The following is a 15,446-nucleotide window of genomic DNA, read 5'->3' as shown; positions in this document are numbered from 1 at the left end:
TTTGGGACCCATTACTTGTGTGTGTTCGGGTGTGTAAGTGGGTGTGGTGCTAGCTAAGTTGTTGGCCATTTACTATAGTTCATGAGGGATTTATATATATTATGACACATGAAAAGAAAACATGAAGGATCTGTGAAACTGGAATGAACATTTCAGATTCATATCGATGTGAATCAGAACCATTCATTTTAGTTTCATGAACCCTTTCATGTAGCTTAACACTTTTGTACAAAAAAAAAAAAAACTCCCTATCCTTTTCAAACGGAAATAGAAAACTCCCTCAGTTCCCCAAGAACTTATTTGGGCATTGCTCAATTGAGCTTTCTTTCATACCCTTAGTAAAGGATTTCTAATGCACTATAGCCGAATTATAATTAAGCTGATCATGTGGGAGTGGCTGGCCATTTAACATAGTTAATTCAACTTCCACACTTCTGATTAAGTACTTAATTTGATGCACTTCGTGTTGATATAACCAAGACAAAATCACGTGAACAATAAATGAGATATATTAACAGGAGGCGGATTGTCTGCAACAAGGGTAGAGCCAGGATTCGAACACGGGGTGACACCGTTCAATGGAAATGTAACATGTTTTGTGGGAAAAAATGAAAAAAAAAAAAATGAAGTGTGAAGTCATATAACTAGGTTTTGTCGTGAGTTTTTTTTTTTGAAAAAGAAATAAAGGCTTGCTTCAACTCTCTTGTGGTATACAAATGCAAGACATTACAATATTAATTAATTTTTCCTGATTCGAACCTACTGTTCTCTAATTTGTATTTTTTTTTTTACAATTATTAGTTTTTTCGTACACTTAAATACCTAGTCGAACCATTTTAGTTCTTTAAAAATGTTTATGTGTTTGAATCGGTCTTGGGAAAAAATTAATTTTCAAATGAGTCACTTCGGTTCCAATTAGTGGGAAAGAGTTACAAACCTTGTAAGAATGCAAAAAAAGAGTAATTATTCTATAGTTCCAGACTACCATGTGGCTCGTCCACGTGGTAGTCCCAACCAATCACGTAGCGGGAAATTTTATGGGTGGCACATAGTCATCCTCTCTTGTTGGGTGGTTAGGGACAAGGGTTGACCCACTTAGTGTGGGTAGCGATAAATTATTGGCTGGGAGCACCATGTAGGACATGCCATGTTGTACTCAAGGAGTATTGAATAATTTTTACGAGAGAGAGAGAGAGAGAGAGAGAGAGAGAGAGAGAGAGAGAGAGAGTGAGTGTGTGAGTTTAGAAAAGAGAACAGCCATGTGCGAAAAGATTCGAACCCTGGTTCCCATGCCTAACTGTAAGGTAGTCTACCACTTTACCAAGCAGTCATGTGTAGATTTGTGCAGGTATTTTTATTTAAGATTAAAATCTGTAAAAAAATTATATATTTTTTGGTATTTTCAAAATGGGGTTGCACGTGCCACCTCTCCACTAACTACCTCTGCCCCTGCTCTGCAGTGTCCAATTGCAGAGAGTCCATACAGATCAATCACAACCATTTATATTTGCATCCAACGGTCCAAACTATGAAAAACTTTCCGGGGAAAAGTTAACTTTTTTCCAGAATATTTTTTTTAAAATCTCGACCATTCAAAACACCATCCAATGGCTACGAACACTCCAACCGCACATTTGCAGTCAAACAAGCCTGGTGCATATTATCACGTACATAGCCGCGGGAAATGACTAATTAAGACATTGGATATAAAAATAAGCTGAACTTCATTGGATATACACCTTAATTCTTTTGTATTCACAACCCCCCTTCTCTTGTATTCTCTTGCTAGCTAATTGTTCACCAAGCATTTTTGTTCACTCCCAATTTCTGTTGTCATAAGAAAGACATGGCTGAGGCTTTGCTCATCTTCGCAGCCAAAGGAATCCTGGAAAGGTTGCTTTCCCTAGCAAAAGATCAGATTGACAGTAAGATCAACAATCAGATTAACCTGGCATGCAGTTTCAAGAAAGACCTCGAAGAGCTCTGTGGAACTTTAGAAATCATTCAGGCTATGTTACATGATGCTGAGAACCGGAAGATAACATCAAAAGTGACAATGGTGTGGCTGAAGAATCTCAAGGCTGTTATCTGTGATGCTGAGAATGTGTTGGATGAATTGGCCTACGAAGCTCTTCGAAGAAAGATTGAGGTACAAAACTCAATTCTGAACTCAATTCTGAACAAGGTGCGCAATTGGATTTCCCTCTCTAATCCATTTTCATTTCGTTCCGAGATGGCTAATAAGGTCAAGGACATAAATACACAGTTCGAAATAATTGGGAAACAAGCACGTGATATCGGTCTTAGACCAGCTGAGCAACTCATAGGTGCTATTAATTATGAACCTAGGGAATTCAGGCTGACTCATCCTTTTATAGATGATAAACAAGTAGTGGGGAGGGATGGTGACGTTTCGGCAGTGGTAGATATGTTACTTGGCTCTGACGTAGAAGGTGATTTACCTGTCACTGCCATTGTAGGAATGGCTGGGCTAGGAAAGACAACTCTAGCTCAAGCAGTTTACAAAAAAGTGAAAGATTTGAATAATTTTGAAGAGAGAATGTGGATTTGTGTATCTGATGATTTCAAGGCAGTAAGGCTTTTGAATGAGATGGTGCAATCTCTTACTGGAGATAAATCTGAGACACCAAACATTGAAGGAGTAGTGAGAAAGCTTACAGGAAAACTAAATGGGAAAAAATACTTGCTCATATTAGATGATGTTCGGAATAAACATCCAAATTTATGGGTAGACTTGAGAAATTCTTTGATAGGAATAGGTGGCTCTAAGAAAAGCAGAATTTTAGTAACTACCCGTAGTATGGATGTTGTATTAGCAATGCGAACATCCCCATCTTGCACCCATCAGTTGACGACACTATCGGAAGCTGATTGTTTGGCAATGTTTAGGAAAAGAGCATTTGCCAGTGGCGGACCAAGAGAAAGTCAAACGTTATTGGATATTGGTAGAAGAATGGTTGAAAAGTGTAAGGGTGTGCCATTAGCCATAAACTCATTAGGAGGTCTACTGTACTCTAAGCTAAACGAACAAGAATGGGAGTCCATCGAGAAGAGTGAAACATGGAGTTTACTGGAAAATGAAAAGGGAATTTTTTCAGTATTGAGGCTTAGTTTTGACCATTTAGCGTCACCATCTTTGAAACAATCATTTGCATATTGTTCTATTTTCCCAAAGGACCATGTCATTCTGAAGGATGAGTTGATTCAACTTTGGATGAGTGTAGGATATCTTAAATCTTCTCCAGGAGGCAAGGTGGAAATGGAAAATTTAGGCAATGAGTACTTTCATATCTTGTTGCGCAATTCGTTATTCCAGGAAGTGAAATTTGATGAGTACAACAATATCACAAGTTGCAAGATGCACGATCTAGTCCATGATCTTGCACTCCGTGTCTCACAGGGTACTTGTTTAACTTTGGGAGCTAGTGAGGAGGAGAATTATTCCGATGTTCAACATTTGTCGTTTTTTACAAAAGAAACACAGTTAGATTTATCAAAAGAAAATGTTGAAAAACTAAGGACGCTATTGTTAAAAGGACATCTCCCCTAGAACACCAAAATTTTTAAGTGTATACGTGCCCTGCGTTTAGATGAATCTTCTGTGGAAGAAGAATCACGTGTAGAAGAGTTGCCTAGTTCAATATGCAAGTCCATACATTTAAGGTTTCTTGACCTCACTGAGACTTCTATTGTGAAAATCCCAACTTTTATCACCAAGCTCTACAATTTGGAAACACTGAAACTGCCAAATAACATGGAAGAGCTTCCACAAGATTTTCACAACATGGTTAGCTTGAGACATTTCTATCTTGAAGACAATGATCAAAATAGGAAATTGATGCCAATGAAGATAGGGCAGTTGACATCTTTGCGAACACTTCCATTCTTTGTTGTGGGCGAGAAGAGTGGCCATAGAATTGAAGAGTTGGGCAGCTTAAGCAAGCTAAGAGGTAGATTACATGTTTACGATCTACAGCAAGTGAAAGACAAGGAAGAAGCAGAGAAAGCTCAAATATTAGGAAAATCAGACATTCAAGAGTTGCAATTTCATTGGGAAGAAAACCTTGCAGAGCCCGACAATAACCATGGGGATGTGTTGGAAGGACTCAAACCTCACCAGAATGTTAAGGGACTAATTCTTCAAAATTTTGGAGGAAGAAGATGGGTGTTTTGGATGAGTAGGAATGCCCGCGTGCTTCAAAAATTGGTGAAGATCGAGCTAAGAGACTGTAGGTTGTGTGAACAAGTCCCAGCGCTCGGACACCTTCCGCATCTTGCGATTGTCAGAATGGATGGCTTGCAAAACTTGAAGCGTATTGGTCCCGAATTTTATGGACAGGACGGATGGATTATCGATAATTGCAGTGCTAGTGAGGCAGCAACTCCAAGAGTATTTCCAGCATTGAGGGAATTAGTACTTTGCAATATGCCTCAACTAGAAGAATGGTCAGACGTATCGTCATTGCCCGCTTTTGCCACGAGTACGATAGAATCCTTCCCTTGTCTTCAGAGATTAGATATCAGAAACTGCCCCAAGTTGATGACCATTCCAGGTCAGTCGTTGATACCATTCAGCAGTTACTTATTACATTGTTTCATTTTCACCATAATTACGTTTTCTATATAAATGAGATATAGACAATCCCTGCTTCTACAGGAAGATGTGGATCACGAGAACATTGCCACTTTAGGCTCTATTTGTGTCGACCAAAAAATACTTTTATATAAAAAAATCATGTGAAGTAACTACATGAATTTTACTTTGCGTGCACGCCATATAATTAAGTTGCAACAAAAATCGTCTAAAATTTATGGTACAAGATTTGTGTTGTCTAAAGAAAAAGTTGTTGTCAAGGTCTTGAGGTCCAAGTAGGTCTGGGATTAGGAAACTAGTTTGTCCTTAAGATGAAAGGACGTAATTTAACTATGATTTTGCTTCGTAAGTCTTTTTCCTCTTGTGGAGGTAAAATATTTTACCATTAAAAACAGTGTACTCCAAGTTTATGCACCAAACACCCGAAATTGATAAAATTTTTTGTGTAAAACAATTTTTTCCAAACAAACAAAAGCCATAATGGAAGATTTGCTAAAAAGAAGCAGAGAATTCCTAATGCTGTATTTGGAACTTTTGGAAAATGAGGGAAGAGATGAGAAAATAATTAACACGAAAAATGAAAAGAAAATTCATTGTACTTACTACTCTGTTTTTCCATTTTGTTTGTCTCTTTTCTCTCAAACCAAACAAGGGGACAGAATTTTTTTTTGAACTCTTGCTTCTTCTCTCTTCCTATCTCCACGTTCCAAACAAAGAGAGATATGACAATAGTGAAAATAGATGGGGTGAGTAATGAGTTTTTTTGCCAAACCAGCTAGAAAACCTAGGGTTTTTTGAGGAGTTAGAAATGTGTATATCATTGCTATAATCTGATGGGTCCAATTGACGAAACAGATGCAGCGTTCTACCTCTTGATGTCCCTTCGAGAACTTTCAATTGTAAAGTGCATGGAGTTGACGTGTTTGCCGGATGGGGTGCTACAACCATCCCTTGAAGAAATAGTCTTAGAAGATTGTCCAAAGTTAAAAACGCTCGATCAAAGTGACGAAACAGAAGCATTATTCAACGACTATTCGAACCTTCATAAACTTCAGATTGAAGATTGCCCGGAGTTGATGTGTTTACCCGATGGGCTGCTACAGCCAGCCCTTTTAGAATTACAGCTACTTTTCTGTCCGAAGTTAAAGAAACCCAATCCAGATGCATTACGCCGCCTCAAACTCTTTTTCCTAGGAATTATGGACTGTCCAAATCGGGAAAGTTGTTGGGAGGAGGGACTGTTTTGCACCACCAACCTTCAACAATTGTCTATAGATTACTTCGGAGAGGAGTATGGATATTTCCCCTGGCCCTCCACAAGTACTACTGCATCTCCACCATCGAGCCATCTCACCTCCCTGGAGTATCTATGTTTATGGGGATGGGCGGAGGTGAAGTCTCTCCCCGATCAACTTGAGCTCCTCCCTGCCTTGATACTTTTGGCAATTTCGAATTTCAGTGGGTTGGAATCTCTGCCGGAGTGTCTGGGCAACCTTTCATCTCTTAAATCTTTGGAGATATGGAGCTGTCCCCTTCTTGAGAAAAGATGCGAAAAGGGAATCGGCGAAGATTGGCACAAGATTGCTCATATTCCAAAGATTCTAATAGGTAAGTTATTCTTCGAATTGTATGTTTTATTGATTTCTTCTCTTTGCCTGTCACCTCTCTCTCTCTCTCTCTCTCTCTCTCTCTCTCTCTCTCTCTCTCTCTCTCTCTCTCTCTCCCCTGTGTGCTTATCTAAAATAATCCATACCAAATTTTATCCGACCTAATTATTTGGTGTGATTATTGGGCTTTCAGACGGAAGGAAAATACAGTGAGCTGAGGTGTACCCACTCCTTGCAGATGAAGCATGAAACTCCCCCACAAATCATGTAATTTTTTCATTTACTGCATTTTCTTTTGTTTTCTTATTTTCAGACTCGGTAGTCTCTAAATGAAATAAGTGCGTCTATTCTCCCGCCCCTTAGGAATTCTGAGACCTTAGCAACAATAAAAGAAAAAACAGGATTGTGACGTGTTGAAGAAAGTAGTTCTTAACTAATTAGCTCCTTTATGTATTTAAATCCTATGAGCGAAACTGTTTTAGTAACCTGTTCTTGTGTTCATTGAGCAGTGTCAATACAAACTGAAAATGCTCAAGGTCCATTTAATTATGCATCCTAAGAATCAAATTAAAATGCACAGATAGTTTTAAATATCGGCCGATACGGTACGTATCGGCCGGTTCGTACCGGAATTTTCGACTCCCGATTCGGATATAGGCCGATATATCGGTGAGATTGAAATTCACAGGCGTATCGGCCGGTTCCCGATACGTATCGGTCTGTAACCGATTTTTGGACCGGTATGGCCGATACGACCGGTACGGCCGGTACGTATCGGTTCTGAAAAAAAAAAAAAAAAACAGAAAAAACCAAAAAACAGAGCTAAAAAAAAAAAACAGAAAAAATCAAAAAAAAGAGCTCCTTCCACACATATGTATATATTTGCTTCCACGTCATTCATGTACGTATCGGTACCTCCACGTCATTCATTTTGGCATTGAAGTTGTATTAGCAAAATTATATTTGACTTAAAAGCTATGAGCTTGAAACTAGTTGTGGCTAGCGATTATGTAATGTAAAACCTCTATGGTGTGTTTATTTTAATGTCTTCATCTTATTTTTGCTATTTATGTCAATTATATCGAAACTTATAATGTTGCATTTTTCTCATATTTGTAAAATCTTATTGACTTGCGAGTTTTGATAAATTATCAGATATTTCACATGAAGAGAATGGGCTATTACATGTCTTAAATTAATTAAAATGTGATAATTTAAGCCAATGTTTGGGGCAAAAGTATATTTTTCAAGTTTTATACATGTTGCTGATGATTTTTAAAAATTCACGACCGCGACACCCGATTCCTGCGACGTATCACCGATATGTCCCGATACCGATATACCGCGACCGATACCGCGACGGCGACCGATACCGCGATTTAAAACTAGTGTACCTCTTTGCATAATTTGTAAGACCAGCGAACAAATTAGCTATGATACTTATTTTTCTTCCCCCCCACCCCCCCCCCAGTTCTAGGTGTTTTGATTCCCGAGTCTTCGAGACAGTGCGATGTGCTAAGTCTAAGAAATTCATGGTAAGACTTCGGTCCTCAAAGGTCATACTGGCTCATATTTTTTTTAGAATGTTTGCCTGCTGATTGAGTGCATTTTCCAGAAATTGGTAAGCTTGTGATCTAAGCTTGTTACCAATTAGAGGCGGATTAATGGATTGATGGAAAAGTCCAATCTCAAAACTGGGTTGCTGGCTAAATCTCCATTTACATCCCTAAATGCATGTGCTTTTAAGATAGTTGAAGGTTCAGCCATTGGTGGATTGAGCTGTTTCTGTAGTATTGCTGACACAAGTCTTCAACATCGCAAAATGATTTTTCATAGGTATTCCGGCTCTCTGATCATATTTATAATAGCTTCCACTGAGTTCCACACTTGCCTTTTCCTGTTATGTTTACTATTTGATACCTCATGATCTTGTTCTTATGCTGGCATTGTACTTTGTTTTCCTCCAGGATGTAGGAAATTTGAATTGAAGATGTAGTTTTTTGCTTCGCCTTTGGGGTCTACCCTTTCTTTCGCTTCGATCCTGGATCTTTGCAATCTATCATTCGGAAAATCATAGCTTGTCTGACAATTTAGACTGTTTCTTTTCCGTTTTTCCCATAGGATGGTGTGTTTCTGTAACTAGGAATTGATAATGTAGCAGCTTTTTTTGCGATGCACTCTCGAAAGTAACTAAACTAGGGCTTCTGTTGTCGTCTCGGTTTTAGCATCTGAGACAAGATGCCTTTGTGTTTAGTTTGTGGAACAAGTAATTAACTGTCATGTTCTTTTTTTCTGTTCTTGTCGATATAATTGTCGTGTGAACCATGTTGTTGTCCGATTGGCCTCCATAACTTGATCTCCATTGGTAGATGAACAAATATACGTTATGTTACGACCTAGAAATTTTATTTATCTTATTAATTATTTTGGCCATTTATTAATTCAAAGTTTTTATGGTGTGGGTCCTAATTAGCAATTTTCTTTTTTGCATGATATAGTTACTGTGTGCATTATTACATTTTGAGGGGCATGCGTATAATTATTAATTGCAGTGGTTGGTCTATATCGGTTGGATAACTAGTCACCAACAAATTAGGGGTAATATGTTAGTGGGTAGTTTTATAAAGTTACTCAGTTAGAAGATATTTTCATGAAGTAGGGTTTTTATTTGGAGAGAACGGTCGAGAGAAGAAGTCAAGAATACTGAATAAGAGAAAGAAGCCGCAGACTTCTGGTGGGTGATCGGGTAAGAGATTCTCGATCCCTTTATTCTTGTTCCATTTTTTTTTATCCATTCTTTGTCGTTCATGGATTGGGTTAAAGTTTGATTTTTGGAGGTATAGAACAAAGGGATTACTGAAAGGTTAATTGGGTTCCATTCTTTTGGCACCAATTGTTTTTCTTTTAATCTTGTTGACGTATGGAGTAGTGCAGATGTTGTGTATGATGTGGGTGTGAGACCAGGTGTCTAAAATTGTGCATGGCGGTGTGCGGTGCTGCGTGTGGCTGGCGATGTGGTGTGCAGCGGTGCATGTGATGATTTGAAGCAAGAGGTGTTTAGCTTGGAGTTTGTAGGATGATTTTTAATATTGACAGTTATAGAATTGTAGTGGAGTAAAATGGTTTTGGAGTTAAAATTGTTATGAGAGTTGGTGGAAGAAGTAGTGGCGTGGCAGTAGTGAGATTTAGGCTTTTGTTTGCTACTGATAGGTTAGCAATTAGGATTAGGCTAGGTTTTTACTTTATTTTGATAGGAAATGATATTCTGTATTTACATTAGTGTGTATTTGAATAGTTGGTCATTCCGTGTTTTGTTATTTTGTTCAGGATAGCCACTTTTCGGCATACGTTGTTCGAGTGCATTAATACTTTTGGACCCAGGTGAGTAGTTAAGCATGTTACGTATTTGCGAACTTCCCCGTACCCCTTAAATTATTGTTTTAGAAAATTAATGATTGAAATTGGGAACATTTATTTGTTTTATTTGGTTCTTGAAATTGGCATGCGGATTGGTGAAACCATTTGATGATCGAATAATCTTTTGGTGGGAACGTTGTGGATATTGATGGGAACATATTTTGGAAGTCCAGGGAAATTAATCTTCTGTGTGCGGGTGACTCTGGCCATTAGGGAAGAATCCGGATTAGGCCGGTGACCCTAATGCTCAACGGTTGTTATTGACCGGATCATTCTTAGGGAAAAGTTCTACGGGCTGCCTACTCGTGGTGACTCTAAGTTTTGATATTGGATCCAATTTTGAGATATTTATTCACTGGCACTTGGTACTGTTGATTTTGGTTGTGGTTCCCCATTGTTGTTGGAGGTTGTATTGTGATCACCATTAAGACTTATCGGATGAATCGTTAATTGGATTAATGGATTATTTTGATGTTCACCGCATTTGCCAAATTTATGGTGACATGGTAAATTATTTTGATCCCTGTTTTGGAACTGTATTTAATATACATGCTTTGCTACTCACTGAGCTCGTCAGCTGACGGATTTATTCCAACTTCTTTTTCAGGCAAGTAGGGCAGTTAGGAGGACTCTGGCAGTATCTCGGGGTGTGCTGTTGTTTGACCTCCTTAGGGTGTCTCATCATAATTTAGTATTTTATTTGTCGCTTCCGCAATTGAAACATTTTGTCAGATGTTTGGATCTTTTTGACATTGTTTGGTTCATGGGATGTTTGTGCCTCATGCTTATGATTGGGATTTATTTGATAACAAAAAAAAATATTTATTGATCAACGACTTATTTTATTTTAGACTGCGTGTTCCATGAGTTGGCCTTGTGGTTCACGGCCGGTCACTTCTCATTTTGGGGTGTGACACGTTAACCCCTCCCTTTCAGTTTCTTGTAATCTTCATGGGATTTCAGCACCAATTGCACTGAAGGTTTGCATTGGTGGAGATTACTGAAAAAAAGGAAAAAAGACGAGGTAATGTCATAGCGAAGGAGATGGAAAACGCACACCAGAGAGGGAGATAGACACCACTAGCAGGGTTGGGAGGCCCCTCGCCACACACGCATAGAGAGAGAGGGAGAGAGAGAGAAAGAGAGAGGATCACTTTGAATTGGCTCAAGTCAACAGTCTTTCTAAACAAAGGAAAGAACAAACAGAGTCATAAGTCAAGACAGTTATTTTGAGTCCTATTTTTAGAACACTACTCCGGAATTGTTGTAATCTTGTTCAACTCTTCCGCCCTTTTCGTCGCGAAAACAACAAACCAACCTTTAGCTCAACGGTTGTTAGGCAAGACATCCCTCTCTTCTCCTTTCTGCGATCCTTTCAACGGATTGCAGAGGGAGGTGCCGGGGGCAGCCGCTTTTTCCATCCCCACCCGTCCATTTTTCTCTCTTTCTCTCTCTATTTCTCAGATGTTCGAGTACATACGAAAAGATTCATCTTTCAGAAACCCATTCAATTGGGTGCTAGAGAAAGTATATAACATGTGAATTGTAATCCTCAAGGGAAATGCAGAACCCATCAAGCCCTACCCCTTATACCAGTAATAACAAAAATAACACTAACTTCAACGCGGTATCAACATCCGAGCTGCAAATTTCCAATGAGCCATCACAGATGACCGTAGTGGTGCCACCCATCCCGGTGTTTTCTGGGATGTCTGGCGCCACCAACGAACCTGGTTCCTCCTCGTCCAATCGGCTAGCCCATCGGCGGGCTTACTCGGACGGCAGTTTTAAGTTTGTCGAAGATGACACCATAGGCCCATCCGGTGACCCACTGGAAGACGACGGAGATGACCTTTTCTCTGCATTCATCGATCTTGAAAAACTCGAGCAGATCGAGGATGATATTGCTGGTTGTTTAATGGACCAGGACAGTGGCAGCGTTGGCGGCAGTGAATCAGAAAGGAAGAGGAAGAATACTACACCATGTCAGAGGTTGGCTGATATTTGGTCCGCAGACCCGAAGCGAGCCAAGAGGTTTGAATTAGGACAAAATCTACTCCATATTGATTCTATTCAATTTGATTTGAGAGGTCATGCTGGCATAGTTATTTTCTGCTAACATAGTTGTTTGGAATTTAGGATTGTGGCGAACAGGCAGTCTGCTACTCGCTCGAAAGAGAGGATTGCTCGCTATATATCACAACTGGAGGAACAAGTCCGGCGCCTTCAGTTAGACACAACGAATCTCTGTGCTCAAGTTGCAAAATATAAGGTTAACTGCCTCACTGAATTTAGTTGTTGCCTTGAGCATTGCAGGGACACCTATATTTGAACATTGTGTTGATATACGAAATGGCTGATCATCTATGGTATCGTAGGTTGCATTTCGACATGAATTTTCTTTAAACACTTCAAGTTTTGAGCATTTATGCATGTGCACCTTGGGTGATTATTTACTGCGTGGTGGAGAGGGAGTTTGGGGCATTTTCAGGCGCACCAAATAATATACGTTAAGAGGCACGATTCTTCCCTTCGAATGCATTCTAGCAAACTACATCTATGCTTTTCCTCATTAACATTTGATTATTAGTCATAACCACCCTGTGGTTGTTACATCAATGTGCACAGTTAGGTTTTTCATCCGATTCAACAAAATTTGGACAACACACACATAGATTTTAGAGTGTGGAAGAGAACCTTGAGGTCGACGTACATTGTTAGTGAAGAGACGGAACCAGGATTTTACTCTAGCAGTGGCGAAATGTATACTAATTAAAAAAATAAAAGATACATTACAATATTAATAGCCATCGGCTCTAGAAAAAATTAAAATAACACAATAAAAAGTATAGTAAATGATGGTTTTCATTTGCACATAGAATATAAAAAAGACTAATTTTAATTTTAGATATCGATAATGCCACTCCAACAACAACAACAATAATAACAGAATTCATGTAGTCTCTAATCATTGAGGGTATGAGCGGGGAATGATTGAAGACAGACCTAACTTTTGACAATATGTACAAAGTGATTGATCTCAAAATACCACTTAAAAAATAGCCTCCCCTATACATGTTTTGCTGCGGAACTATGTCCCCAAATCAAAGCCAAATGGCATCAGAGAGGGCAGGCCTAGAGACCCAATTGAATTTATATGCTCATTACCATGTTTTCTTTATTGATAGTTCAGAGCATCGGTATGTACAAAGATATGTCACACCCCAAATTTATAATGTCACTCTCCAGATCCCTATATGGATTTTCTAAATTGATAACCGCACTCCCTTCGGGAGTGGCATTATAATTAAATTCCCTCAATTTTATAGGTTAAGTTATTTTAGGGTTAGAATTAATGTGGAGTTTTTTTTTCTTAATTACACATCATTTATATTATTTCACTTTGGCTCATTGAATTTAGTTTTAAAATACTTCTTTAGGTCTCCTTTCTTGAAAAAAAAAATAAAAGATTTATGACTAGTATGTAATAAAAATTAAGGAAAAAAATATAGGAATGGTGAGACTATATAAGTTGGAGATAATTTTTTTTTCACATATAATAATTGCGTTTTCTAAAATTCTTATTGTGACCGCCGCCACTAGATCCCCGGTCCCATCCATTGATACCCTTCTCTTCATCTTCTTCCTCGTACCTAACAAAAACCCTTGCTCTAACTTAACACTAGTGACCAGCTTAACCACCGCCACCAACTGTCCGCCACCTCCCGTGCCACTGAATCTATCCAGTTAGATATGGAATTGGGGAGGGGATGGCAAGTTGAATTGAAACCAAATTGAACCAATTCGAGCTTAAATTTCACACAATTTGCCCGAAAGTGAATTGGTTTTCTGTGTCGTGGGAATTCCAAATATTCATTGTAAACAAACGCACAATTTTCTAAGGCACCTATCTTCAGTTCACACAATAAGGTTATGGCCCGTCTCGTTAATCTTTTGTTGTTTTACTATGCAGAGAGACGCAATGCATCTGGCAACAAAGAATGCCAAGCTGAACCTACAGTTAAAATCTATGGAGCAACAAGTCCAGCTGCGTGATGGTAAGCTAATTATTTCATTCAAATTTAACCTCATTATTGGCAGTTCCGAATGTCTTTCGCTGATACGTACGTTAGGAGTTTTTCTTCCTGTTTAAACGTTTAGAAACGACGTTGAGTTTTTCTTTTACCTAGAGATGATGCTTTTGAAGGCAATGGGCGTTTCTTCGTAAGGTGATCTGATCTGACACTTTGAAATACCCGATTTTCATAAGGGAACTTAACAATGTCTTGCAATGTACATCTAACAATGTCTCGACGCAGAGAGCCAAGAGGGCTCTTATGAATCAATGTCCCACCACCACCGTTATTCACGTCAAGTTGTTTGCTTTCATGTCGTAACTTTTACTTATATTCCGAGGTAGTCTTTGGTACTGTGTCTGTTTACTTACTATGGGTACTTTTTCGTTCACAGTTCTGAACGATGCGCTCAACCAGGACGTTGAGATGTTCAAGCTTTCCAGTACCAGCAGCCAAAAAACTCTCAATGAATCATTCAGCTTTAAAGTGCAGCCTTACAGCCCGTTAGCGTCTCCATCGGCCCTAAAACCGACCGTGCCGTACAGCCCGTTAGCTTCTCCATCATCCACCTCTAGTACTTTGCCTCCAAGCCCAATCGCATTTCCATCTCCTTCAAACTTGCTGTCACCAACTTATAACCCATCAGCCGCACTTTCTCCACGAAACACGAGTTTATTTCCAGTTTCAAAGAAACCAGCTCCTCTGCTTGCAGATATGCCGCCTTTCCGAAATCCCCGTGTTGGCCAGTCGAGTGGCCACGTTCGTCTGACAAGTCCCGCAACTCCCCTTGAGCAGAGAAAGTCTACCGGCCCCGCGGATGCAAAAAGTCCCCCATTTTCTTCCGTTGAAAAGAACTCCCCAACGCAATAGCGACTCTGCGATTTGTCAGTGGGTATATGCACGCACGTTTACGTGATATTCAAGGCCTGTTTGGTTATCCCGTTTTATCATTTCACCATCTTATGGTCTTATTTCGCATATGAATTTGAATGCAGTTGTGTTCAGATTCAGACACAAAACATGGAGATAAGCCTATAAGTGTGCAATACGGGCCCTCAGGCGGTGAACTTCCAAATATTATTGCCGTACTACTTATGTATTCATGAGACTTTCACTATTCAAATTTTCTTTTCTTTTCGTGTGGCATAACATCTGGGAATTGAGAGTCATTGCAAATGGATGAGACGCCCCTTGTGTATCCACTTTTGACAATATAGAATGTAAATAAAGTATGTCTCTGTCTCTCTCGAATGTAAATAGTATGTGTTCATGGCTTTGTGTTATTCATACACCAAATGAGGGGTTGGTTCACCTTATTTAAAAGCGAATCATTCTCTGCAACATTTCTGCTTGCCTAAATCTATAAGATTTAGTCGTCAAACGACATGGCCAAAAAGAAAAAGGCTTTCATTGTGAACTAGTATGCTTCCAGTAGCGGATGGAAAAATTGTGCGTAAACTGGCTCGGATACGCTAAGTTATGGGCAAAAACATATGGCCGTTCCTTCGAAGCTTCACATGCGGTCATCTGTTTCTCTTAACGAAGTTCATTGGAAAAGAGCAATCTACGACACTACCATTAAATCTTTAGCAACACTCACCAAAAGAAGCTTGAATAGTATCTGAATTATGAACTATGAATATGCTTTGTAGCCTGCTACATGGACTAGGGTACGACATTGGTTCTAGGTAGGTGTTGGATTCATATAATTCATATCCCAAGAGTATGGGG

The 15,446-nt window shown here is 39.2% G+C and overlaps 3 protein-coding genes and 1 non-coding gene across 4 annotated transcripts; 3 read left to right on the top strand and 1 right to left on the bottom strand.

Moving 5' to 3' along the window:
- The first annotated feature begins 1,846 nt into the window (after window positions 1-1,846).
- On the top strand, window positions 1,847-3,571 carry LOC131299511 (putative disease resistance protein RGA4). The gene has a single exon (XM_058325100.1). It carries the CDS (start codon window positions 1,847-1,849, stop codon window positions 3,569-3,571), a length of 1,725 nt encoding a protein of 574 aa, XP_058181083.1.
- A 5-nt stretch (window positions 3,572-3,576) lies between these two features.
- LOC131301996 (putative disease resistance RPP13-like protein 1) lies at window positions 3,577-6,496 on the top strand. Its single transcript, XM_058328546.1, has 3 exons — window positions 3,577-4,574; window positions 5,471-6,223; window positions 6,416-6,496. The coding sequence occupies exons 1-3, from the start codon at window positions 3,776-3,778 to the stop codon at window positions 6,433-6,435; spliced, it is 1,572 nt and encodes a 523-aa protein (XP_058184529.1). The 5' UTR covers window positions 3,577-3,775; the 3' UTR covers window positions 6,436-6,496.
- Window positions 6,497-10,959: 4,463 nt separating this feature from the next.
- LOC131301993 (transcription factor RF2b-like) lies at window positions 10,960-14,980 on the top strand. Its single transcript, XM_058328538.1, has 4 exons — window positions 10,960-11,673; window positions 11,779-11,911; window positions 13,613-13,697; window positions 14,110-14,980. Exons 1-4 carry the CDS (start codon window positions 11,201-11,203, stop codon window positions 14,583-14,585), a joined length of 1,167 nt encoding a protein of 388 aa, XP_058184521.1. The 5' UTR covers window positions 10,960-11,200; the 3' UTR covers window positions 14,586-14,980.
- LOC131302166 (small nucleolar RNA snoR100) lies at window positions 12,716-12,823 on the bottom strand. The gene has a single exon (XR_009191638.1). It is a non-coding gene; the product is annotated as a small nucleolar RNA snoR100 (small nucleolar RNA).
- Window positions 14,981-15,446: the final 466 nt, after the last annotated feature.

This window comes from Rhododendron vialii, chromosome 9a (genome assembly GCF_030253575.1).
Source record: "Rhododendron vialii isolate Sample 1 chromosome 9a, ASM3025357v1".
NCBI classification, from domain to species: domain Eukaryota; kingdom Viridiplantae; phylum Streptophyta; class Magnoliopsida; order Ericales; family Ericaceae; genus Rhododendron; species Rhododendron vialii.
Note: the sequence above shows the minus strand (reverse complement) of the source record. Positions and strands in the feature narration are given on the sequence as shown.